We start from the raw sequence: 25,702 nt of genomic DNA on the forward strand, positions 1-25,702 counted from the left end.
GTTGCCTTCCTTTACATTTCTCCCCATAACTCAGGCTAGAAAAGAGAGAAACAAAATAAACACCATTCTACTCAGAACAGTACAGGCTTTCACCAGATATGTCACAAGCGTATCTTTGATAATAATTTACCTATGCGAGCGCAAGCGCAAAACTTTAAAACGCATTTCCGAAAAAAACGTTTAATTTAAAAATTTCAAAAACTGCACATGTGCCTGCTATGCTCCTATTCACATCTGTACCAAAACACAAGATGGGATCATGATGGGATCATATTTTAAAAAATAAAACTATTACAGTGTCAGTTCAAAAATCTTGATTTTAGATCTGCTCAGCTTGTGGTCTAACAGTGTGAGGTCTATATTTACCAAATAATCCATGATTGCTAGATATTACTGTATTATTTTATTATGTTACAGAGTATTAGAAGCAGGAGAGGACAGAGGAGAAGCTTTGTTAGGGCTGAGAATGACCAGGGGTAGACGGTGACTGCAGAGCAGATGACAGGCCGGCAGCTCGGGTCTTCAGAGGCCAGATTCACACCAAATCTTATCACCCAGGAAACTCCTCAAATGGAGGGAGAAAATACTCATAACATCCAGTTCATGTATTGTACAAACCAGGACTACGAAGAGGAGGAGAGATTGTTATAACATCGGTTACAGGAAGCAGAACCCATCACAGGGACTCAGCAATACCGGCCTGTCATCCCATGTAGTGGAAATAAAGACAGTGACGTCCATGAAGTGGTAGAAGGCGGCACAAGATCGGCAATGGATGACACAACTGGCTATGTGACCTGTGAATATGATCGGCGCTGACGGCTACTGGACTCTCCAAAGATTGTGAAAATGAAGACGTAGAAGTGACTTTTCTGCACCTTCTGGTCCAGCGCCATCCTTTGTGTATCCAAGAAAACCAGACATTGTAAAAGTGATCAAAAATCAGATATAACTCAGGTGCAGCCAAACGCCATAACAGGCCGTACATACTCTGACACAAAAGGAAACGGCCATTGCTAGTGAGCGCTTATGGACAAGATGGCATTTCATCCACTAGAAGGGACACATTGGTGATAGAAGCCCAGTGTAAAAACCTATTAATTGTTTGATTAGTTCATATTTTATAGTACGAGGATTTAACTACTGGACTATTCTTCTTAAACACTTCAGAAATGACAGGTTTAGTGATATAGTAGAAAAAAAATTGTTCCATGTATAAATAGGTGGTAGAAATATTGGTTCTTTTATTCTTGTTTTTAACATAATTAGGACAAGACTGTATTTAGAAAACCACACTTGAGGATGTGATCACCTTTTATCTTTTGGCTTGTTCAATGAATTCAGGTTGAAAATGCTGAGCCAGTTGTTATGATGATTAAGATGCTTTTATTCTGGCTCTTCGGTATTTGTTTTTTGCGTTTCTTTATTGTTACATATAAATGTTGAATGCAATAAGTTGTAATTTGAAAAGAAAAAAGGAAGAAACTCACACAAACATAAAATCAGATGATTCAAGGCTTAAAAAAAAATACAAATGTGATAGATCCCAAGTTGAATCCCTGTAAAAATATAAACAAGGACACAAGTAACACACATGCATGTTTTCACAATTTTAAAACATACGTTTCAGAATTGCGCATCAAAATTTTTAATTTGATTTCTCCAAAACAAAATATAAAGAAACATAGTCTTGTGACATATCAAATGAAAGCCAGTACCGTTCTGAGAAAAATGATGCCTCTCCAACCTCTATATCTTAATTCTAGCCCGAGATATGATAGAAAATGTAAAGCCATACCAGGCCAAAATCCATGCTTTTTCAAAACTTTAAAAATCTGTAAAAAATTAACTGATGAAGAAAAAAATTCTAAACTTTTAATTTGTAATTAACTAAAGTTGTACTTCATAAAAACAAAAAATAAAAAAAATCTAAAGACGTAAGGTAAAAAAAATATTCATATTTGGATCACTTGATATGGAATGACCCAGAAGCAGGGTCTCCTTCTGTGTGAGCATCGATGCCCCAGGTTCCCTAATGCTTTATCTGACCTTACTGTAGTCCTCAGATCTGTCAGGGAGAGATCTGCCCATTTGGTAATGCCAGAAGCTTGGCCTCAGCTTGTCGCTCCGTTTTAATTTTTTGGATAAGAACGTTCTATAATATTATGTATAGCAGGTTCAAGTACAGTGCCTTGAAATGTATTCATACCCTGTGAACTTTTCTACCTTTTTTTTTCTCTGTTAGGCTACTTTCACACTTGCGTTTGGAGCCGCTGCGGACTTCCTCTGTGAAGCCCCGCCCTCCGCCCCTATTTCTGCATGCGGCTGGCATGCGGCTTGTGTACCTATATTTAACATTAGGTACGCAGGTCGTGCCGCAGTAAGCGGATGCTTCCGCATGCGTCGTTTTGACGATGCGGAAAAAAAAAATGCTACGAGCTGCGTCCTTCGCTGGTCTCCGCATCGTCAAAACGACGCATGCGGAAGGATCCGCATACTGCGGCACGACCTGCGTGCCTAATGTTAAATATAGGTACACAGGCCGCATGCCGGCCGCATGCAGAAGTAGGCGGAGCTAGCGGCGGAGGGCGGGGCTTCACGGAGGAAGTCCGCAGCGGCTCCAAACGCAAGTGTGAAAGTAGCCTTACACCCACAAACCTAAATTTATTTAATTGGGATTTTATGTGATATACCAACACAAAGTAGCATGTATTTGGGAAGTGTAAAGGAAATAATATATGGTTTTCTAAATGTTTTAAAAATATAAATCTGACATAATTGTTACATGCATTTGTATGCCCCCTGTGTCAATAGTTTGTACGACAACATTTCAGTGTAATTACTGACCGCAAGTCTTTCGGGTATGTCTCTATCAGCTTTGCACATCTAGAGACTGACATTTTTGCCCATTTTTCTTTGAAAACTAGCTCTAGCTCAGTGGGGTTGGATGGAGGCGTCTTTGAACAGTGATTTTCAAGTCTTCCCACAGATTACTCAGTGTGATTTAGGGCTGGACTGGGCCATTCACATTCATGAATATGCTTTGATCTAAACCATTCCATTGTAACTGGCAGTATGTTTAGGGTTGATGTCCTGCTGGAAGGTTAAGGCTACGTTCACATTTGCGTTGTGCGCCGCAGCGTCGGCGCCGCAGCGCACAACGCAAACAAAAACGCGGCAAAACGCACGCTAAAACGCTGCGTTTTGCGCCGCATGCGTCGTTTCTGCCCGCAAGTTGGACGCAAAAAAAATGCAACTTGAAGCGTTTCTTGCGTCCAACGCTTGCGGCCATGCGGCGCAAAACGCAGCACAACGCATGTCCATGCGCCCCCATGTTAAGTATAGGGGCGCATGACGCATGCGGCGCCGCTGCGGCGCCCGACGCTGCGGCGCTGACCGCAAATGTGAACGTAGCCTAACCTACGCCCCAGCTTCAAGTCTTCTGCAGCCTCTAACAGATTTTTCTCCAGGATTGCTCTGATGTAGTTCCATATATCCCAGCAACTCTGACCAGTCTCCTTATTCCTGCTGAAAAAAAAGCATCCCACAGCATTGTGCTGCCACCACCAAGTTTCATTGTAGGGATGCTGTTTTCAGAGTGATTTGCAATGTTGGTTTTCCACCACACATAGCATTTTGCATTTAAGCGCAGAAAGTTCCTTTTTAGTCTCTTCTGACCAAAGCACGCACTTCCACATGCTAGCTGTGTTCCCTACATGGCTTTTTGCAGACTGCAAACAGGACTTGTTATGGCTTGCTTTCAAAGATTGCTTTCTTCTTGCCACTCCTCTATAAGGCTATGTGCACCCGTTGCAGATTAGGCTTAGGAATTTCTGGTGCGGATTCTGCATCTCTTGGCAGAAAACGCAGGTGCGGATTTGTCGCGTTTTTTGTGCGGTTTTTGTTGCGGATTTGCTGCGTATTTACTGCGCTTTTACCCCTGCGGATTTCTATAATGGAATGGGTACAAAAACGCTGCAGATCCGCAAAGAAGAAGTGACATGCTACTTCTTTTAATATGCAGCATTTCTGCACCATTAGCACAGCGATTTTTTAAAAAAATTTTTTCCACTTTGATTTACATTGTACTGTAAATCACTTGCGGATCTGCAGCATTTCTGTACCGCAAAAAAACGCTGCGGATCCGCAGGAAATCCGCAACTTGTGCACATACCCTTAAGGCCAGATTTGTGGAGAATATAACTAATAGTCGTCCTGTCAACAGATTCTCCCACTTGAGCTGTGGATCTCTGCAGATCCTCCAGAATGATCACAAGCCTCTTACCAGCTTCTCTAATTAGTGCTCCTTGCTTGGGATGTCTGTTTAGGTGGACGGCCATGTCTTGGTAGTATTCCAGTTATCCCTGACCTGTCTGGTGTGTTCCTTGGTTTTCATGATGCTGTTTGATCCCTAACGTTCTCAAACAAACCTCTGAGTCCTTCACACAAAAAGCTGTAGTTATACAAAGAGTAAATTTAGATACAGGTAACTCAATTTACTAATTGTGACATCTGGAGACAATTGGTCATGGGGTTGAATACAAATGCGCATGACAATTTGCAGATTTATAATTTTTAAATAATTATAAAAACATAATTCACTTTACACTTCACAAATATTTGCTATATTTTGTGGGTATAGCTCATAAAATTCCAATAAATTACTTTTACGTTTGTGAGTTTAATGTTAAAAAAAAAAAAAAATGTGGGAAAGTTGAGGGGTGTGAAGTAGTTTTGCAATGCCGTGTATTTAGTGGGGACAAAAATAAAAGTAAAATTAGGTTTAATATTTAAAAAAAAAAAATAACTTCCGAACGGATTTTATCATTAAAAAAAATCTATAAAAAAAAAAACCTAGAAGCTAGATACTGGAAGTGAAAGCGTTGGAATCCTACCTGCCTATAGAAAAGCGATAACGGCAAAAAGATTAAACTTTGGTGGAATTGCTGTTTTTCCTAAATACTTACCGTGAAAACATAATTTAGTTCAAACAAAAAAATTATACATCGCATAAAGGTGATATTTTTTTTTTCCACCCATAAAACCATTAAGTAAAAATACTAAAGCATAAAAGAAACTGCGTAAATTCAATGACTGATTGAAATCTCAAATTCAGTTCTATGAAAAGTTTGATTTGTCCTGCGAAAAAACAAGCCCTGAAGTGGCTATATCAATGGATTGGTTCTGAAAAAAAAAATAGCTTGATCTTCCAGACTCAAACTAAGCTGATCCTTAAGAGGTTAATCATTTCTAATAATGACTTGGGTGATTCATTGCATTGCAAGAATTATTCTGCCTAATTAAATTGTGCCACAGCCCGCACACTACTATAAGTAAGGCAGGAAGTGATGGCGGCATCTGCAGACACTGTCATTGCACTTGGTAAATATTTTGGTGGATTTGGCCTCATTACAAGGGGTTTCACATCTAATTCTCCTTCTTGTATGTTTCTGCAGGTGCGTATTGCTGCAAAATTCATCACTCACGCACCCCCAGGGGAATTTAATGAGGTCTTCAATGGTAAGTGACACTAGGCATGCTCTGGTTGGCACTAAATAGCTACAGATCTGGTAACATCTCTCCTATCTGCTGCAGATCTCACAGTCCTCTAATGCTGAGCTCTGTATAACCCCGCCCACACCACTGATTGGCCGCTTTCTGTGTACACTGTGTATAGGCAGCAAGCTGCCAATCGGTGTTGAGGGCGGGGTTATACAGAGATCAAATATGAATGTACTACTGAGAAAAGTGATTTTATGAAAACTACAGCAAGCAGCCCATTAAGTGATACATTGCTGGAATTGGGGTCTCTGTCTCTTCACAATGCTGCTCTCAGATTAAAGGGAATGTCTGTCACACCCTGGACGATTTTGAGCCATTACTATGGGCATACAGGTAATAGAATGATGATTAAACCCGTCTTACCAGTATGCCTCATAGATGTGGTGTAGATCTTGAGAAATTCAGTTATAATGTTTCATGCTAATGATTTCTTCCAGGCTTCGGTCGTGCGGTGCCGCCCGAAAAATGAGCATGTCCTTTGTCTAGGGTTCCCAAACCACAGAAGGCAAAGGTTTTAATGGAACCCAATTGCAAAAATACATGCAATCAAGTTAAAAAAATATATATATATGCCCCGAGTGTGTTCATATTCCTTCATTGCGTAAATGTCCGGACCTCCCATGCTTTACTGATCTGAACCCCGAGTTGATTTTCGGTTAGCTCCACAGACCCCCTGGAGCGCAGGGCATTGCACATGTAATCTCTTGTGTTAGGGCTGTCATAAATGTGATTTCTGTAAGCGCCATTCCAAAAGGGGCTGATAAATGGATGGTCTGTCGGGCACCTACTGACCTCAAGAATTGGGGTCCTACACCCCTCTTTTCTCTTTAAATGGAGCAATGATGTTACATGCATGCTACCACTCCATCCCTCGTCTATGGGACTGATGGAGATAGTGGAGTACGGCAGTAAGTGACTGAGCGGTGTATCGCCGCTCCAGTCACATGACCCACAGGACCCGTCTCTGATTGTGGGGTCCCAGAGGCCACACATATATCGCCTATCTAATATAAACATTTTCCCTAGCATTAATAATATTGCGTAAAGGCAATTGCAGCCCCTTGTAGCCATCATTAATGTGGGTATTTATCAGTGTGCCTGTCGTCCTCCGGTCATTACCACGATGGATGTTACCTCTGCACAGCACCGTGGCTGCGGCCATGGGATCCTTCTCGGCACTATATAATTAGGGCAGCCTTATCTGTCCTCCATGACATAGATGTGCTGTGGTTCTCTGGCTCTGGCCATGGGATCCTTCTCGGCATTATATAATTAGGGCAGCCTTATCTGTCCTCCATGACATAGATGTGCTGTGGTTCTCTGGCTGCGGCCATGGGATCCTTCTCGGCACTATATAATTAGGGCAGCCTTATCTGTCCTCCATGACATAGATGAGCTGTGGTTCTCTGGCTGCGGCCATGGGATCCTTCTCGGCACTATATAATTAGGGCAGCCTTATCTGTCCTCCATGACATAGATGTGCTGTGGTTCTCTGGCTGCAGCCATGGGATCCTTCTCGGCACTATATAATTAGGGCAGCCTTATCTGTCCTCCATGACATAGATGTGCTGTGGTTCTCTGGCTGTGGCCATGGGATCCTTCTCGGCACAGTATAATTAGGGCAGCCTTATCTGTCCTCCATGACATAGATGTGCTGTAATTCTATGGCTGCGGCCATGGGATCCTTCTCGGCACTATGTAATTAGGGCAGCCTTATCTGTCCTCCATGACATAGATGAGCTGTGGTTCTCTGGCTGCGGCCATGTGCAGCGCTCCTGTCCTAGTGATCAGTATCCTCTCTACGTGATATAATATAAGGAGCGATCTGTAGGAATGTCTGTGTAATGGTGTGTTCCCTCTTTCCTTCAGATGTCCGGTTACTCCTCAATAATGACAACCTGCTCAGGGAGGGAGCGGCACAGTAAGTCTCCACAAGTGTCATGTCTATAATGCTAATTCAGTGATCACGTTATATAGGGGTATCTTCTGTGCTGGTAAAGCCACCATCCATCCGTCCACCAATGTCACAGACTACCCACCTATTCTGTGTCTACCGCATTCTTACAGCCTTCTTCCATGGAGTTCTGACCATTTCCAGGATGTCACTGTATATATGCAGACTGTGACCTCCATTCATTGAAGGGGTTGTCCACTAATCTGCCATGGACAGGACGAGCGAGAGAGGAGCCGCAGGACACAATCACATCTGCTATACTGTCTTGCCCTATGAAAGAAAGACAACCCACCCAGAAAGGGTCTGACAGCGAGGATATATATGTAGCCCACCGATGGGCCGCTCCGCATACAGCAGTGACATAATGCATAGCATAATGAAGAACTGTATACTGTTGTAAGTGTCTTGCACCCTCTAGTGGTGGACACAGGTAGTTTCATGCTGTCTTGTAAGTCTGTGACTAGATTAAGGATTCTGTGCACCTACCTACTCTATTCACATGTCCAGTAGTTCTCCCATTTTTTCGATCAATTTTGAGATGACAAAACTGAAATGAAATAATCTAATACACGATCCATTCACTTGAATTTGATTAGAAATGTCCTTAAATGTTTTCCATTCTTATTCATGGTTTTTTTTGTTTTTGGTTTTTATGTGGCTGGATCAGAAAATTTACTCTGCACAACTATTTAGTCTGTTTTTTTTTTTTTTTTCCTTTTTGGTTTTTTTTAGTTACAAACATTGAAATCTGTGGAAAACCGGATCATAAGGGATGATCATCCATTGTCATCTGTTCAGGGATCTGGTTTTTAAGCCTTCACCTGTCCAGCACACTACAGGTGTTCACAGAGCAAACTGGCCCATTCTGAAATTAACAAAAATGTATGCAAAATAGCAAAGTGTGCACCCGTTTTTGTTCCTTTTGTAACAAATTTGTTTCTTTTAATAATTACATAGAATATTTGGGCTGAAAGCCCTAGCCAGCTCACCAACTCCAGCCACAGGTGCACGGACTCCGTCCGGACTCGACGTGAATCAGCAGTAAATAAAGGTAAATGTCCCAGCTCCTTAAACAAATTCTTTTATTGTGGAAACTATAAAACCTAATATGCGGCATGATCCTCACAAAGTGGATGTGCACATGAGCACCGATAATTCAGCTGTCTTTATTCCTGTTTTTTTGCGGTTTTATTAAGGTATCTCTATTTCTAGAGAGGGCTATATTTCTCGCTCTTCTTATAGTCCATTCTGGATACTCACGTTTGATCATTCTTTTGTGCAGATCATTGAATTCAATATGCATGTCTTTTTCATTAGAACAATTTCTTTTAAGTCTGCTATGCTCTCCTACTGGGATGGATTTTATTGTGTGCGTCGGATGACTACTTCGAGCATGCAATATTGTATTCCCCCTGACTGGTTTTTGATAAGTTTTGGAACTAATTGTCTGACCAACATTTCCTTGTAGCTCCAAATCTAGAAATGACATAATATGACTATTTTGTTTGTAAGTAAATTTAATATTGTAATCATTGGTATTTATGCATTCTAGAAATTTTGGTTTGGCAGATACAACACACACACACACACACACACACACACACACACACACACACACACACACACACACACACACACACACACACACACACACATTATGAGGGTGTCGTCCATGTATCTGCCATACCATACTATTTGTTGCAATAAAGGATTTTCAGTAAAATAAATGAATTGGTGTTCCCAGAAAGCCATTGTGATGTTGGTAGTAATGGTGAATATTTAGCTCTCATAGGGACACCAGCCTTCTGCAAATATGATATCATCAAAGGAGAAAAAAATGTTTCAACAAAAAGAAAACAGCCTGTAACAAAAAAAAATTATTAAATCATTAGAATAATTACTGTAATTTCTGAGAAAATATTGTAATGCCTTCATCGCTAATTCATGTGGGATACATGTGTACAATGAAATAACATAGCCATGAATATTCTTTTTTCCACTCTTTACTGGATATTACTCCCAGTACATCGCTAGAGTCCTTTAAATGCCCAGGTAATATTTGTACCAAGGGCTGCAACAGAGAATCTGCCCACTTGCATAACTGTTCATTCATAGAGCCGATTCCCGACACAATAGGTCTCATCAGTAATTATTCTAATGATTTCATTAATTTTAATTACTTTGATGTCATATATTTGCAGAAGGCGGGTGTCCCTATGAGAGCTAAATATTCACCATCACTAGCAAACTCAAAATGGCTTTCCGGGAACACCAATTCATTTATTCTGCTGACAATCCTTTTTTGCAACAAATAGTATCGTATGGCAGATACATCGATGACACCCTCATAATATGGGGGGGCGATGTATCTTCCTTACCAAAATTTCTAGAATACATAAATACCAGTGATTACCATATTAAATTCACTTGCAAACAAAATAATCATATTATGTCATTTCTAGATTTGGTGCTACAAGGAAATGTTGGTCAGACAGTTTCCAAAACTTATCAAAAACCAGTCAGGGGTAATACAATATTGCATGCTCGAAGTAGTCGTCCAATGCACACAATAAAATCCATCCCAGTAGGAGAGCATAGCAGACTTAAAAGAAATTGTTCTAATGAAAAAGACATGCATATTGAATTCAATGACTGCACAAAAGAATGATCAAACGTGAGTATCCAGAATGGACTATAATAAGAGCGAGAAATATAGCCCTCTCTAGAAATAGAGATACCTTAATAAAACAGGAATAAAGACAGCTGAATTATCGGTGCTCATGTGCACATCCACTTTGTGAGGATCATGCCGCATATTAGGTTTTAAAGTTTCCACAATAAAAGAATTTGCTTAAGGAGCTGGGACATTTACCTTTATTTTTTAATAATGCATCTTAATAGATGCAGGTGACAACTGGACATTTGAACGGAGCTTACATTGGCACAAAATGTTGAACCTAAAATGATATCTAATGAGGACCTTTCACCAAATTTTTCATGTTGAACTGGACACATGATGTAATAGAGGCTGCAGAGCAGAAAAACACTTGATCTTTTTATTTTGCCTCTACATTGTGGAGATATTACCAATCAAAGCATTTGGCACTTAAGCAGTTGTTAGTTTTAAAGTCCAAGTGGGCATTACTAGAGATTTCTCTGGGGACGTGTACTGCCTCTTTCTGATTCTGACCTATCATAATTGGGCAGCAACACACTGGAGAAAAGAACTCACCCTCACAATAGCATTGACAAATGGTCCTCTCCTCGCTGCAGAGTGATGGTATGTGCTGGAGCACAGCAGACCTGAGTGTGATTTATCTCCAGCAGTCTGTGTGGGAGAGGGGCAGTACTTCTGTGGGAGAGGGGCAGTACTTCTGTGGGAGGGGGGCAGTACTTCAGGTTTTAGTTTTACTGCAAACATTTTTATTAGGCCTCCTCTCCATGTGACGCACAGATAATGTCATGTCAGCTAATTAAAAAGCCTCTCCGAGGACACCAGAAAGTCAGAAATTTGCCAGTATACTTGCCAGATACCACTGACCTGGACGCTAGACGAGAGTTCCGCTAATCGATCTGTTCGTCTCTAATGCCAATCAAAATCAGGCACCCACATATAAGTGGATAAAAGACCATGCCCCCACTATAGCTTAGAACATGCTGTGTGTAAGACATATTAGCAGTCTGCTCTCCTCACTTGAGTTATTAAATGTGCCAGAGTAGACCTGATTAGAGATGAAAGCTTTTAATCACAGTGGTCATTGTGGGGGGAGGGGCCGTGCAGCAGAGTTGGTAGCACTACACTTGCTTTGGCAAATGTAATGTGTATTTGGGCCTGCCAATAAAGCTCATTTGAATTTCAGGTTGAGTGGAGAGTTACTAGAAGTGTTTTTAATGATTACTGTCCCTTCCCCCACACTGACTACCAGAGATGACAGCTGTCAGTTAATCACACTCAGGTCTGCTTGCTCCAGCACATCTCTCGCTCTGCAGTGTTTGTCAATGCTTTTGTGAGGGTTTGTTCTTTTCCCAGAGTTGTTGCCTGATTATCAGCATTATAAAGAAGTACACACCCAAGCAAAACCTCTAGTAATGGGCACTTGGACTTAATTTTTTTTTTTATTTAGGTGTCAAATAATGTTATTGCGAACATCTTCAAAATAATGAAGAAAAGGTTTTTCATCACCTTCTACATTGTCTACATTTTGTGAGACCCTCTGTAAAGGGAATCTGTCAGGTGATTTTTGTGTAGTATCTTGAAATAGTGCTTGGGCTGTCCTTTCAGGATAAGTAACTTTTATTTCTGTACGTGGCCCCATTGTGTTGCTGAAAGCCCCGGAAAATTTATTTTCGCACCCAGCAAGGCAAGCAATATGTAAATGACAAATTAATATTCACCCCCTTCCCCATAATTCAGCCCACCCTTCTGCACTGGCATCAGTAATTCAGTCAGACTGCCACATGTTTGAGGATCGCATCGCAATCCTTGGACTGATTTGAGAGTGACAGCTGCATAGAAATACACACTGTTATGCTCAGGTCAGGAGAGCAGACGGTCAGCCCGAGGATTGCGATGTGATCCCTGCACGAGTAACATGGCAGTCTGACTGCACCCAATGCGTGACGCCGACAAACACAGGTGGGTATAATTATGGGCGGGAAGAACGGGTGAATATTTAATTGCAATTTACATTACCTTGATTTCCCAGCGTGCATGTAAATGTGAAATGAATATTCACCTCTGTCCATCGGCGTCACTGATTCAGTCAGACTGTTCAGTTAGTTGCCTAGGGATCGCATCGCAATCCTCGGACTGGCTTTCTGCGCTCCTGCCCTGAGTGACGGCGTGATATATTGCTATGCAGCTGTCACTCTCTGGTCAGGAGAGCCGTCGTTCAGTCCGACGATTGCGATGCGATACTCTAGACATACGGCAGTCTGACTGAATCGGTGATGCGAGGGAAGGGGGGAATATTCATTTTCCATTTACATATGCTTGACTTGCCGGGGCGAGACCATCAATTTGTTTGGGGCTTGCAGCAACAAAACGGGGCAACGTACAGAAATAAGTTCCATATCCAGTAAGGGCTGCCCAAGCACTATATCAAAATACTACACAAAAATCACCTGACAGATTCCCTTTAAGGATGGAATTTCCGAGCAGCAGTATATGCCAACAGATGTCACACACTCTAAATGTCGTTTTTAGATTTTCCCTCTCTTCTTCACAGTGCATTTGCCCAGTACAATATGGATCAGTTTACCCCTGTAAGGATTGAAGGCTACGATGACCCGGTAAGAAGATTGTTAGTCCCTTAGAATGAGACATGTATATCTATCTAGACCCGGATGAAGCTGTGGTGGGTGCTCGGTCCTCGGAGGTCTTGTCTGTGTGACTCTAGGCAGGTGCTCATTTGTGCTTTGGTATTTGTACTAGTCCTTAAGCCTGACAGCGTTGCTTTATACAGTGGGTATGGAAAGTATTCAGACCCCTTTACATTTTTCACTCTTTCTTTCTTTGCAGCCATTTGGTACATTCAAAATAGTTCATTTTTTTTCTCATTAATGTACACTTTGCACCCCATCTTGACTGAAAAAAAATGTAGAAATTTTTGCAAATTTATTAAAAAAGAAAAACTGAAATATCACATGGTCATAAGTATTCAGACCCGTTGCTCAGTATGGAGTAGAAGCACCCTTTTGAGCTAGTACAGCCATGAATCTTCTTGGGAATGACACACCTGGATTTGGAGCTCCTCTGCCATTCTTCCTTGCAGATCCTCTCCTGTTCTGTCAGGTTGGATGGTGAACATTGGTGGACAGCCATTTTCCGGTTTCAGGTCTTTCACCACGTTTGACTGTTGGGATTGTATTGGGCAGGTGATGAGCAGTGCCTGGCTTTCTCCACACATACCACTTAGAATTTTCACCAAAAAAAAAAAGGCCTTTCTTCGTCTCATCAGACCAGAGAATCTTATTTCTCATAGTCTGGGAGTCCTTCATGTGTTTTTTAGCAAACTCTATGCGGGCTTTCATATGTCTTACACTGTGGAAAGGCTTCCATCGGGCCACTCTGCCATAAAGGCCTGACTGGTGGTGGGCTGCAGTGAAACTTTGTGGAACTTTCTCCCATCTCCCTTCTGCATCTATGGAGCTCAGCCACAGTGATCTTTAGGTTCTTCTTTACCTCTGTCACCAAGGCTCTACTCCCACGATTGCTCAGTTTGGCTGGACGGCCAGGTCTAAGAAGACTTCTGGTGATCCCAAACTTCTTCCATTTAAGGATTATGGAGGCCACTGTGTTCTTAGGACCCTTGAGTACTGCAGAAATTCTGTTGTAACCTTGGCCAGATCTGTTCCTTGCCACAATTCTGTCTCTGAGCTCCTTGGCCAGATCCGTTGACCTCATGATTCTCATTTGGTCTGACATGCACTGTGAGGTCTTATATAGACAGGTGTGTGCCTTTCCAAATCAAGTCCTATCAATTTAATTAAACACATCTGGACTCCAATGAAGGAGTAGAACCATCTCAAGGAGGATCACAAGGAAAAGGACAGCATGTGACTTAAATATGAGTCTGAGCAAAGGGTCTGAATACTTATGACCATGTAATATTTAAGTTTTTCTTTTTTATTAAATTTGCAAAAATTTCTACATTTGTTTTTTTTTGTTTTTTTTCAGTCAAGATGAGAGAGTTTACGTTAATGAGAAAAAAATGAACTTTTTTTTTTATTTACCAAATGGCTGCAATGAAACAAAGAGTGAAAAATTTAAAGGGGTCTGGATACTTTCCGTACCCACTGTAGGTCCTTTCTGTGGCTGTGTACTTTTCAGGGTTAATGGCAAGCATTCAGTGGGGGTTCATGCTCATGTCACTTGTGCCCCATATTGACACCCCACAAGGGCTGGTCCATTAATCTAATTCACTTGATTAACCCTTTCACTACCTGACGATTTTCCCATTATTTTCCTCCTTTATTTTCTAGAGCCATAACATCTTAATTTTTCTGTTTAATATGGCAATGTGATGGCTTGTTTTTTTTTTTTTGTTTTTTTTTTGGTGGGGCGAGATGTATTTTTGAAAACCTCACCATTCATTTTTACCATATAGTGTACAGGGAAAAAATTCCCAAGGGTGTTGAAATTGCCAAAAATAGTGACCTGGCAGGATGATTCCCCCAGGTCGGTCAGTACGAGTACAGATGCCACACATACTTTTTATTTTTTTTATTGAGTTCGTTAAAAAAAAACTTAAATTTGTTTAAAAAAATTGTTTTTGTTTCCATTTTTGATTTCTGGGCCTGAGTGATGGCTTATTTTTTGCGCCTTGAGCTGACGACGTAATTGATGGCTTTGGGGGTAGATACATTGCATTTTATTTTTATGTTGCAGCTGCCAAAAAACTGTAATCCTATCCTGGTGTTTTTTGTTTTTGTTTTTTTTCTCTCGTTATACGGTTTACTGATCAAGTTAATTTTCTTTTATTTTTTGAAATGGCTGAACGTAGTGTTACCACATGTGTACCTTTTTAATTTTTATTTTTTTTCACCTCCTTCACGACCCATGTTGCGAGGGTGGTTGGAAGGGGGAAAGCGGGAGCTGTGCCCTCCATAAACTGCAAAAATACAAACTAGTATGCAGTCCATATGGTCAGATATCTACTAGAGCTATTATAGTTCAGTTGATGGACTGCGGGTGGTCTTGATAATCTTGTAATGCTTGTGGTTTTGTTTTTACATTTCTGTAGGTCCTAATTACAGAACATGGAGACCTGGGCAACGGCAGGTTCCTGGATCCTCGGAACAGGATTTCCTTTAAGTTTGACCACCTGAGAAAAGATGCAAGCGATGCTCATCCTGATGAAACAGACACGGCGTTAAAGTCCTGGAGAGATGCCTGCGACAATGCTTTAAGGGCATATGTGAAAGATCATTACCCCAACGGCGTCTGTACTGTTAAGTGTCGGTCGTGGGTTTTAATACTCATTTAATTGACATGACTTAATGCTAAATACTGACTGGTCTGTTCCCTGCAGGTCTATGCAAAGACTATAGATGGACAGCAGACAATAATCGCCTGTATTGAAAGCCACCAGTTCCAGCCGAAAAACTTTTGGTATGTGTATTTTACAAGATGTTGGCATTGCAAACATAAATGTGGGAAGGACTGCGTAGCTGCAGTGTCATATCACCCTTTCTGTTCATTAGTTGGGCTGAGACTTTGTATGTTTTATCTGCTGCTTAGTGTGTCATCCTGAAACCGTCTGTCATTTCAGGTCACCCTAAATCTGGAGATATTCTCTTATGCATGTGTTTCACCAGAAATCAAAGAGACCATCTGATGCATGGGGTGCTCTTTCCTTCAAGGGGTTGGTCACCACTTTTATTTTATTGATGACCTACCCTTTGGAGAGACCATAAATATCAGATTGGTGGGCTTCCCCGCCGGCGCTGGGGACCTCCAGAAGTTCTCGAATGCTGCCAGAACACAGCAGCTCTGTCATCTCTATAGTGGCAGGATACTAGACGTCTGCCTGCTCGATCTGTAGGAACCAACCGCAGCCACTGTAGTTTTCACAGAACTGCTGTGTTCATGAAGCATTCAAGAGCTTCCAGTCGGTAACAGCTGATTGGCCGGGATGCCAGATGTCGCACCTCCACCAATCAGATATTGATGGCCTACCAAAAGATAGGCTATCAGTAAAAAAAAAAAGTAGTGGCCAACCTCTAGACCAGAACCCTGTATGTGTTTGCTCAGTGGCTGTTCTTCTGCACAGATACCTGATGGAGTCACATTAAACACTAACATCATCTTTACTGGTTGTCTTCCCTCAGGAATGGCCGTTGGCGGTCCGAGTGGAAATTCACCATTTCACAGCCTACTGCCCAGCTCGTCGGTGTGCTGAAGATTCAGGTAAATAGCGGGGGGGGAAAAAGTACCTAATTGGCAAACTAATAGGGAAGTGCAGCTTTTCCAGGTATGGGCTCTATTTGTATGTAGCTGTATGGGATCCAAGAGGTATCGTTTCTCCTTGCGGAGAGTGACATGTTAAGCATGTCGAGATGAGGAGACTTAAAGCCGCAATGCTCCTCTGGGAAATAGGCAAATTGTCTCTTCAGAGAGGAAGAGGACTAGAACTCTAGTGCCACCTATTGGAAGTAGCAATCCTAACAGTCAATGTCGACCCTTTAACGAGCCTTGTCCCATGACTTAGGATAAAAGCCAAACCAGAATCTCAATTTGCAGACCCTGTGTTTCGGGGTACTGCCCCTCGTCAGTGCAAAATTAAAGGGTCGACATTGACAGTTAGGATTGCTACTTCCAATAGGTGGCACTAGAGTTCTAGTTGCATATGTAGCTTTATGAATGAAGTGGATAACCTGTCCTGACAAGTGACTGGCCAGCGTGGGTCTAATATCCGGTCCCTTGGTCAGATGCCCCCATCAGCTATTGTTTGCCGGGCTGTATGGGAGCTCCACTTAAGGCTTTGTACATGACTTGGGGACGTGACTCGTAAAGGGACTGTCAGCACTTAACTGTTCAAATTAAGCACAGGCGCCCGTCATTTAAGTGCACCTTCCAATCTACGTATTGTCCCGCAATCTCCACCCCACCTCCCTATAAGACTGACCGTTCTGGCTTCATAGAGCCAGAAAAATTATATATACTGTAAATTGTACCAAGCAGGTGGGAAGTTGGATTTACATTATTGCCCCGCAGTGATGCACCGAGTGCCTGTACTTGATTTGAATGAATATTGATTGATTTGCGATTATTTTGCCGTATAAAAAGGCTGCTGATCAGCGGACAAAATCGCCGCACAAAAAACTATCGTTCTTGGCAGTGCATCGTCTTGTGTAAACCGGACTCGCACTGCTGAGAACTATGGCCGCCTAGGTGCACTGAGCGATCTGTCTATAGATCACTCTGTGCTCATCGTTTGCTTTGGTCTTCCTGTATAAACAGACATTCAAATGATGGCCAGTTGGTAAAATGTTACCGATCAGTTTGAGTACAGTCAGTAGGCTGCTTTCTGCGGTCTATTTACCACTCAAGAAATGTGGGTAGGAATAACCTGCTTAGGATTTATACGCTCCTCTTTCTGCAGGTCCATTACTATGAAGATGGCAATGTTCAGCTGGTTAGCCATAAAGATGTGCAGGAATCCATAACAATCTCTGTAAGTACAGACGTATGATCAGACATGTACAGTGTCTCTTGGGTGCACAGGACCCTATTGGCTATGGATGTCTGCCTTTATCAGTGTGCTAGGACATCCTCTCGTATACCTTCTGTTATTGTCTTAGCGGACAGTAGGGGCCTTGTTTAATGGTTTACATTATTACGCCATTTATTCCATGACGCTTTGCAATCTTAAACAAAAGTCATGACTGGTCAGGAGGAGAGTGACCCTACATGGCTGTGGATCCTCACTTGCTCTCTGTGCGGAGGTTTCACAACGGGGGCAAATTTGCACAGTGGGAGCAGCGTCCATGAATCAAGTTTCTCTAAATCTTGGGTTATACCCCCACCCAAAAAAGTCTTACCCTATCTGTAAACTAGGGGATAACTTGCTGATGAGTACGGGTCCGACTGCTGGGTTCGCCATTGACCCAGAGATCGGGGCTCGGCATTGGTCTCTCTTCACCGGTCCCATTGACCAAGGATAATGCGGACGTCGGCCATGCTCGAGTCTGCTGCATTCAACACAGCGATGCAGAGCCCCATTATCCGTATCTCTGGGGTCTCCACCACCGACAATCAGCAAGTCATCCACGCTCCACTTATAGGGGGTAACTGTTATTTTGATAACCCTTTAAATATTTCTCATGAGTGAAAGCAACAAGTCCACTCCATGTACAGCATGTGTCATCCGCTCAGTCGGCTCTTCTCTTACCGTGTTTCAGCACTGATTGCTTTATGTGGATTTATTTTAGGGGGAGGCGCAAACTGCCAAGGATTTTGTAAAGATTATAGAGCAGGCAGAGAATGATTACCAGGTAAGCGGCATGTTGGACCTTTTCCGGCACATTTTCCCTGAATTGTGTGAGCGTTTATAATAAGAGGACATTCCTTCTGGGTTCTTGTAGCTGCTATAGACACTATGTAAATGATGGGACTCCTGTCCAGCAGGTCTTTTTCAGTGAATCGGGTCAATGACATTGATTGGGAACCCTCTTTTTCCCTAAATTGGAATTATGTTCACATTCCAGAGGGATTACCTTTTCCTAAAGCAGATGCCTATCAAAGGTAAAAGTATGCAGAGTAAAGGCCGCCGATGATCTGGGCAGATGTCGATCGTGCATGTCTGATTTCCCATTGCCAATCGAATTGTTCTCCCCAAAATAATCCAGTGGCCGACATGTGAGCTGGTGGCATTCTCATAGAGACACCAGAGCGATCTGCCGATCGAGGGCTCCTGTATATTCGAGTCGGCCGTCACCCAAGCAAATAGAAGCTATCACATCTTATAATCCAAATTATTAGTTCCGTATTCTTGTTTAAAATAGTTTAAATGGTGAAAAATAAGATAAATAAATTAGTTGGTAATATAACACAGGAGATATAAAAATAAAATACATTGCAATAAATAATATAGCAATTTCCTTTGTTTGCAGATACTTTTGTTACAATATGTATCATGTAAGTTTGTTGTAATTTATCTTTTGCCCAGTAGATGTCGCTCATTTCCCACAGAATCTCTTCTTTGCTTGCGCTCATCTCGGCTTGCAGTTTCCAGTTTGTACAAACAGAAAATTTCTCTTCTTTTTAACAGTTCACATCTATTAAGTTTGTATTCAGGGATTTAGTCTATTGGCATTACGGAAATGGGGTTGGGACAGTTTTATATAGAATATAGATTGACCTATTCGTTTTTCATTGATAGTAAATGTTTTCTTGTGTTGAGAGGTGCCGGTATCGGGTTTAAGAAGAATGATGTTACAGCACGGCCATCACGGGGCGTTGTATTTGTAACTTCGTGCAGATTTTTATGTTGAAGGAAATTGTTTCTTTACATTGCTAGGTGCCAGTATGTCTTGGGGATTGGCACTCTTCTTAATGTGATAGGTTTATAGGGAATAGTAATTTTTAAGAATGGGTTTTTTAACAGTATATTCCAATTTTTTCCAGTATTTTACATATCCATAATATATGCGGGTTGTTGTAGGTGGTGAATAAGGTTTAGTGTGGAGATGAGCTCTTTATTTTTTTCTGTTTTGATAAGACATTCACTCTGACCTGTTTTGCTTTCAAAGGCAGTGTCCCCCGTTGTGGTGGGAAGGGCTGGACGTAGAAATGATGGGGCCCTATAGCAGAAGCCCTCCCTAATTGACTCCCCCTAAATAAAATATGTAATATTCAGCGGAGTCACAGAAGGGCATATCTCTTACAAAGTAGTCTTCCTCCTATTGAAGCCCCCTTAGTGTTTCCACGCATTAAGATGCCCCTTTCATGTCCCCCATGAAGCCAACCTGGAAGTTAGAAATCTAACACCCCGTGATGCCCGTGCTGTAACATCATTCTTAATAAACCCAATACCGGCACCTCTCGACACACAAAGGAAACATTTACTATGAGACAAAAACGAACATGTCAGTCTTGTATATCTACTAACATGCAGCTGCAGCAGGCAGTATATAGGGAGAACCACACACGTGCTCCATAGCAGACTAATCACAGATCCAGCATCAATAACACATGTACGGAGCCCAACGGACCCAGACACTGCACACTTTCACCCAAACATCCCAACCCCATTTCCATAGTGCAGATACAGCAAATACTTGAATGCAGATTGATGCAGATGAGAAATGTTCTGATTGTACTAACTGGAAACCGCACACCCGGGTGGTCTGAGCAAAATCAAGGAAGCCATTTCTGTGTTAAACGGAAACTAAGCGACATCCCCTGGGCAAAAGATGAATTACAACAAACTTTATTTTTTTTTTTTTTTGGTGCAGTTTGTGTCATGCATCTGCAAACAAAGGACATTAATATATTATTCATTTTTTGTGTTATAATCCAAACTAATTAATTTAAATGTTTTATTTTTCACCCTTTAAACTATTTTACACAATAATGCCAGAACTATATAGTAATATACTAGTGTATATAAAAATAACACAATTGTCACGTGTGTAACGGTCACAAGTTTTCAATTTTTACCTCCAAAACTGCTTTCTAACCCACGCAATACACCAGCGTCTCTTACTTGGCAGACCAGCTCTCCACATATATTCTTATCAAGCAGTTGGGTCAGCAGACTGTGTTGGGCTACGTATTATTCTGCAATCAGTGTTTTATGGATGTGTAAAACTTGCCCAACACGTTTATAAAGTGGACCAAAAGTAGCACCTCCTATATGTATTGTACGGTGCAAAAGTTTTAGGCAGTTGTGGAGAAAATGCTGCAACGTAAGAATGCTTTCAAATAGTGACTTATGAGTTTACATTTTGTTAATTACTAAAAAATAAAGTTAATGAACAGAATACGTTGCTGGATTTTGTAGGAATATAGTCTATTTTTTGATACTAGCTTAAGAATCAAAATGGAAGATTGGGACAAGATGACGGACTCCATTTGCTTCACAGAAAGTTTGAAATGTGGGGGTTACCCAAAACAAACTGGTATTAATGTACAAAAAATAGTCTTTGTACATTGTGAAATCTCAGTCTCCTTTAACCCCTTCACCCCCAAGGGTGGTTTGCACGTTAATGACCGGGCCAATTTTTACAATTCTGACCACTATCCCTTTATGAGGTTATAACTCTGGAACGCTTCAACGGATCTTGGCGATTCTGACATTGTTTTCTCGTGACATATTGCACTTCATGATAGTGGTAAAATTTCTTTGATATTACCTGCGTTTAGTTGCAAAAAAAATGGAAATTTGGTGAAAATTTTGAAAATTTTGCAATTTTCCAACTTTGAATTTTTATGCCCTTAAATCACAGAGATATGTCACACAAAATACTTAATAAGTAACATTTCCCACATGTCTACTTTACATCAGCACAATTTTGGAACCAAAATTTTTTTTTGTTAGGGAGTTATAAGGGTTAAAAGTTGACCAGCAATTTCTCATTTTTACACCATTTTTTTTTAGGGACCACATCTCATTTGAAGTCATTTTGAGGGGTCTATATGATAGAAAATACCCAAGTGTGACACCATTCTAAAAACTGCACCCCTCAAGGTGCTCAAAACCATATTCAAGAAGTTTATTAACCCTTCTGGTGCTTCACAGGAATTTTTGGAATGTTTAAATAAAAATGAACATTTAACTTTTTTTCACACAAAATTTACTTCAGCTCCAATTTGTTTTATTTTACCAAGGGTAACAGGAGAAAATGGACTCCAAAAGTTGTTGTACAATTTGTCCTGAGTACGCCGATAACCCATATGTGGGGGTAAACCACTGTTTGGGCGCATGACAGAGCTCGGAAGCGAAGGAGCGCCATTTGACTTTTCAATGCAAAATTGACTGGAATTGAGATGGGACGCCATGTTGCGTTTGGAGAGCCCCTGATGTGCCTAATCATTGAAACCCCCCACAAGTGACACCATTTTGGAAAGTAGACCCCCTAAGGAACTTATCTAGAGGTGTGGTGAGCCCTTTGACCCACCAAGTGCTTCACAGAAGTTTATAATGCAGAACCGTAAAAATAAAAAATCATATTTTTTCACAAAAATTATCTTTTCACCCCCAATTTTATATTTTCCCAAGGGTAAGAGAAGAAATTGGACCCCAAAAGTTGTTTTACAATTTGTCCTGAGTACGCTGATACCCCATATGTGGGGGTAAACCACTGTTTGGGCGCATGGGAGAGCTCGGAAGGGAAGTAGCACCGTTTGACTTTTCAATGCAAAATTGACAGGAATTGAGATGGGACGCCATGTTGCGTTTGGAGAGCCACTGATGTGCCTAAACATTGAAACCCCCCACAAGTGACACCATTTTGGAAAGTAGACCCCCTAAGGAACTTATCTAGATGTGTTTTGAGCGCTTTGACCCACCAAGGGCTTCACAGAAGTCAATAATGCAGAGCCGTAAAAATAAAACAAAAATTTTTTCCCACAAAAATTATTTTTTTAGCCCCCAGTTTTGTATTTTCCCGAGGGTACCAGGAGAAATTGGACCCCAAAATTTGTTGTCCAATTTGTCCTGAGTGCGCTGATACCCCATATGTGGGGGGGAACCACCGTTTGGACGCATGGAAGGGCTCGGAAGTGAAGGAGCGCCATTTGGAATGCAGACTTAGATGGAATGGTCTGCAGGCGTCACATTGCGTTTGCAGAGCCCCTAATGTACCTAAACAGTAGAAACCCCCCACAAGTGACACCATGTTGGAAAGTAGACCCCCTAAGGAACTTATCTAGATGTGTGGTGAGTGCTTTGACCCACCAAGGGCTTCACAGAAGTTTATAATGCAGAGCCGTAAAAATAAAACAAAAATTTTTTCCCACAAAAATTATTTTTCAGCCCCCAGTTTTGTATTTTCCCGAGGGTAACAGGAGAAATTGGACCCCAAAAGTTGTTGTCCAATTTGTCCTGAGTGCGCTGATACCCCATATGTGGGGAGAACCACCGTTTGGATGCATGGGAGGGCTCGGAAGGGAAGGAGCGCCATTTGGAATGCAGACTTAGATGGAATGGTCTGCAGGCGTCACATTGCGTTTGCAGAGCCCCTAATGTACCTAAACAGTAGAAGCCCCGCACAAGTGACCCCATTTTGGAAACTAGACCCCCCAAGGAACTTATCTAGATGTGTTGTAAGAACTTTGAACCCCCAAGTGTTTCACTACAGTTTATAACGCAGAGCCGTGAAAATAAAAAATCTTTTTTTTTCCCACAAAAATTATTTTTTAGCCCCAGTTTTGTATTTTCCCAGGGGTAACAGGAGAAATTGGACCCCAAAGGTTGTTGTCCTATTTGTCCTGAGTACGCTGATACCCCATATGTTGGGGTAAACCCCTGTTTGGGCACACGGGAGAGCTCAGAAGGGAAGGAGCACTGTTTTACTTTTTCAACGCAGAATTGGCTGGAATTGAGTTCGGACGCCATGTCGCGTTTGGAGAGCCCCTGATGTGCCGAAACAGTGGAAACCCCCCAATTATAACTGAAACCCTAATCCAAACACACCCCTAACCCTAATCCCAACAGTAACCCTAACCACACCTCTAACCCTGACACACCCCTAACCCTAATCCCAACCCTATTCCCAACCGTAAATGTAATCTAATCCCTAACCGTAACTTTAGCCCCAACCCTAACCCTAACTTTAGCCCCAACCCTAACTGTAGCCTTAACCCTAGCCCCAACCCTAGCCCTAACCCTAACCCTAATGGGAAAATGGAAATAAATACATTTTTTTTATTTTTCCCTAACTAAGGGGGTGATGAAGGGGGGTTTGATTTACTTTTATAGCGAGTTTTTTAGCGGATTTTTATGATTGGCAGCCGTCACACACTGAAAGACGCTTTTTATTGCAAAAAATATTTTTTGCGTTACCACATTTTGAGAGCTATAAATTTTCCATATTTTGGTCCACAGAGTCATGTGAGGTCTTGTTTTTTGCGGGACGAGTTGACGTTTTTATTGGTAACTTTTTGGGCACGTCACATTTTTTGATCGCTTTTTATTCCGATTTTTGTGAGGCAGAATGACCAAAAACCAGCTATTCATGAATTTCTTTTGGGAGAGGCGTTTATACTGTTCCGCGTTTGGTAAAATTGATAAAGCAGTTTTATTCTTTGGGTCAGTACGATTACAGCGATACCTCATTTATATTATTTTTTTATGTTTTGGCGCTTTTATACGATAAAAACTATTTTATGGAAAAAATAATTATTTTTGCATCGCTTTATTCTCAGGACTATAACTTTTTTATTTTTTTGCTGATCATGCTGTATGGCGGCTCGTTATTTGCGGGACAAGATGACGCTTTCAGCGGTACCATGGTTATTTATATCTGTCTTTTTGATCGCGTGTTATTCCACTTTTTGTTCGCCAGTATGATAATAAAGTGTTGTTTTTTGCCTCGTGTTTTTTTTTTTTTTTTTTTCTTACGGTGTTTACTGAAGGGGTTAACTAGTGGGCCAGTTTTATAGGTCGGGTCGTTACGGACGCGGCGATACTAAATATGTGTACTTTTATTGTTTTGTTTTTTTTATTTAGATAAAGAAATGTATTTATGGGAATAATATTTTTATTTTTTTTTCATTATTTTGGATTTTTTTTTTTTTTTTTTTAACACATTTGGAAAAAATTTTTTTTACTTTTTTACTTTGCCCCAGGGGGGGACAATACAGATCGGTGATCTGCCAGTTTGCATAGCACTCTGACAGATCACCGATCTGAGAGAAGTGCAGGCTGCTTCACAGTGCCTGCTCTGAGCAGGCTTTTGTGAAGCCACCTCCCTCCCTGCAGGACCCGGATCCGCGGCCATCTTGGATCCGGGTCTGGAGCAGGCAGGGAGGGAGGTAAGACCCTCGCAGCAACGCGATCACATCGCGTTGCTGCGGGGGGCTCAGGGAAGCCCGCAGGGAGCCCCCTCCCTGCGCGATGCTTCCCTGCACCGCCGGCACATCGCGATCATGTTTGATCGCGGTGTGCCGGGGGTTAATGTGCCGGGAGCGGTCCGTGACCGCTCCTGGCACATAGTGCCGGATGTCAGCTGCGATAGGCAGCTGACACCCGGCCGCGATCGGCCGCGCTCCCCCCGTGAGCGCCGCCGATCGCGCTGGACGTACTATCCCGTCGGTGGTCATACGGGCCCACCCCACCTCGACGGGATAGTACGTCCGATGTCAGGAAGGGGTTAAAGTATTCTCCATTTGCCGCCAGGCGGATGTTGCTCTGGTCTGAGCGGAGTAGGCGAGTCCTAAATCTGATGATCGCTGCTATGTAGCAGAGCCGATTGCGTTGTGCCAGCTTCTAGCTTCCTATGGAATGTGACAAAAAAAAAAAGTGAAAAAAATATATACGTTTAAATCACCACCTTTCGCCCCATTCAAAATAAATCAATAAAAAAAGAATCAAACCTACACATATTTGGTATCGCCGCTTTCAGAATCGCCCGATCAATTAACAAAAAAAAGGATTAACCTGATCGCTAAACGGCGTAGCGAGAAAAAAATTCGAACCGCCAGAATTACGTTTTTTTGGTCACCGCGACATTGCATTA

The 25,702-nt window shown here is 41.8% G+C and overlaps 1 protein-coding gene across 1 annotated transcript in view; it reads left to right on the top strand.

Moving 5' to 3' along the window:
- The window catches only part of CAPZA1 (capping actin protein of muscle Z-line subunit alpha 1), a 67,694-nt gene that overhangs the window by 38,251 nt on the left and 3,741 nt on the right, over positions 1-25,702 (top strand). Inside the window, exons 2-9 of the mRNA XM_077294909.1 lie at positions 5,457-5,520; positions 7,432-7,483; positions 12,745-12,808; positions 15,262-15,468; positions 15,550-15,629; positions 16,349-16,427; positions 17,623-17,694; positions 18,452-18,514. Coding sequence (XP_077151024.1) covers positions 5,457-5,520; positions 7,432-7,483; positions 12,745-12,808; positions 15,262-15,468; positions 15,550-15,629; positions 16,349-16,427; positions 17,623-17,694; positions 18,452-18,514 — 681 coding nt within the window. The remainder of the gene's footprint in view (positions 1-5,456; positions 5,521-7,431; positions 7,484-12,744; positions 12,809-15,261; positions 15,469-15,549; positions 15,630-16,348; positions 16,428-17,622; positions 17,695-18,451; positions 18,515-25,702) is intronic.

The sequence above is a fragment of the Ranitomeya variabilis genome, chromosome 3 (assembly GCF_051348905.1).
Source record: "Ranitomeya variabilis isolate aRanVar5 chromosome 3, aRanVar5.hap1, whole genome shotgun sequence".
In the NCBI taxonomy this organism is placed as follows: Eukaryota; Metazoa; Chordata; class Amphibia; order Anura; family Dendrobatidae; genus Ranitomeya; species Ranitomeya variabilis.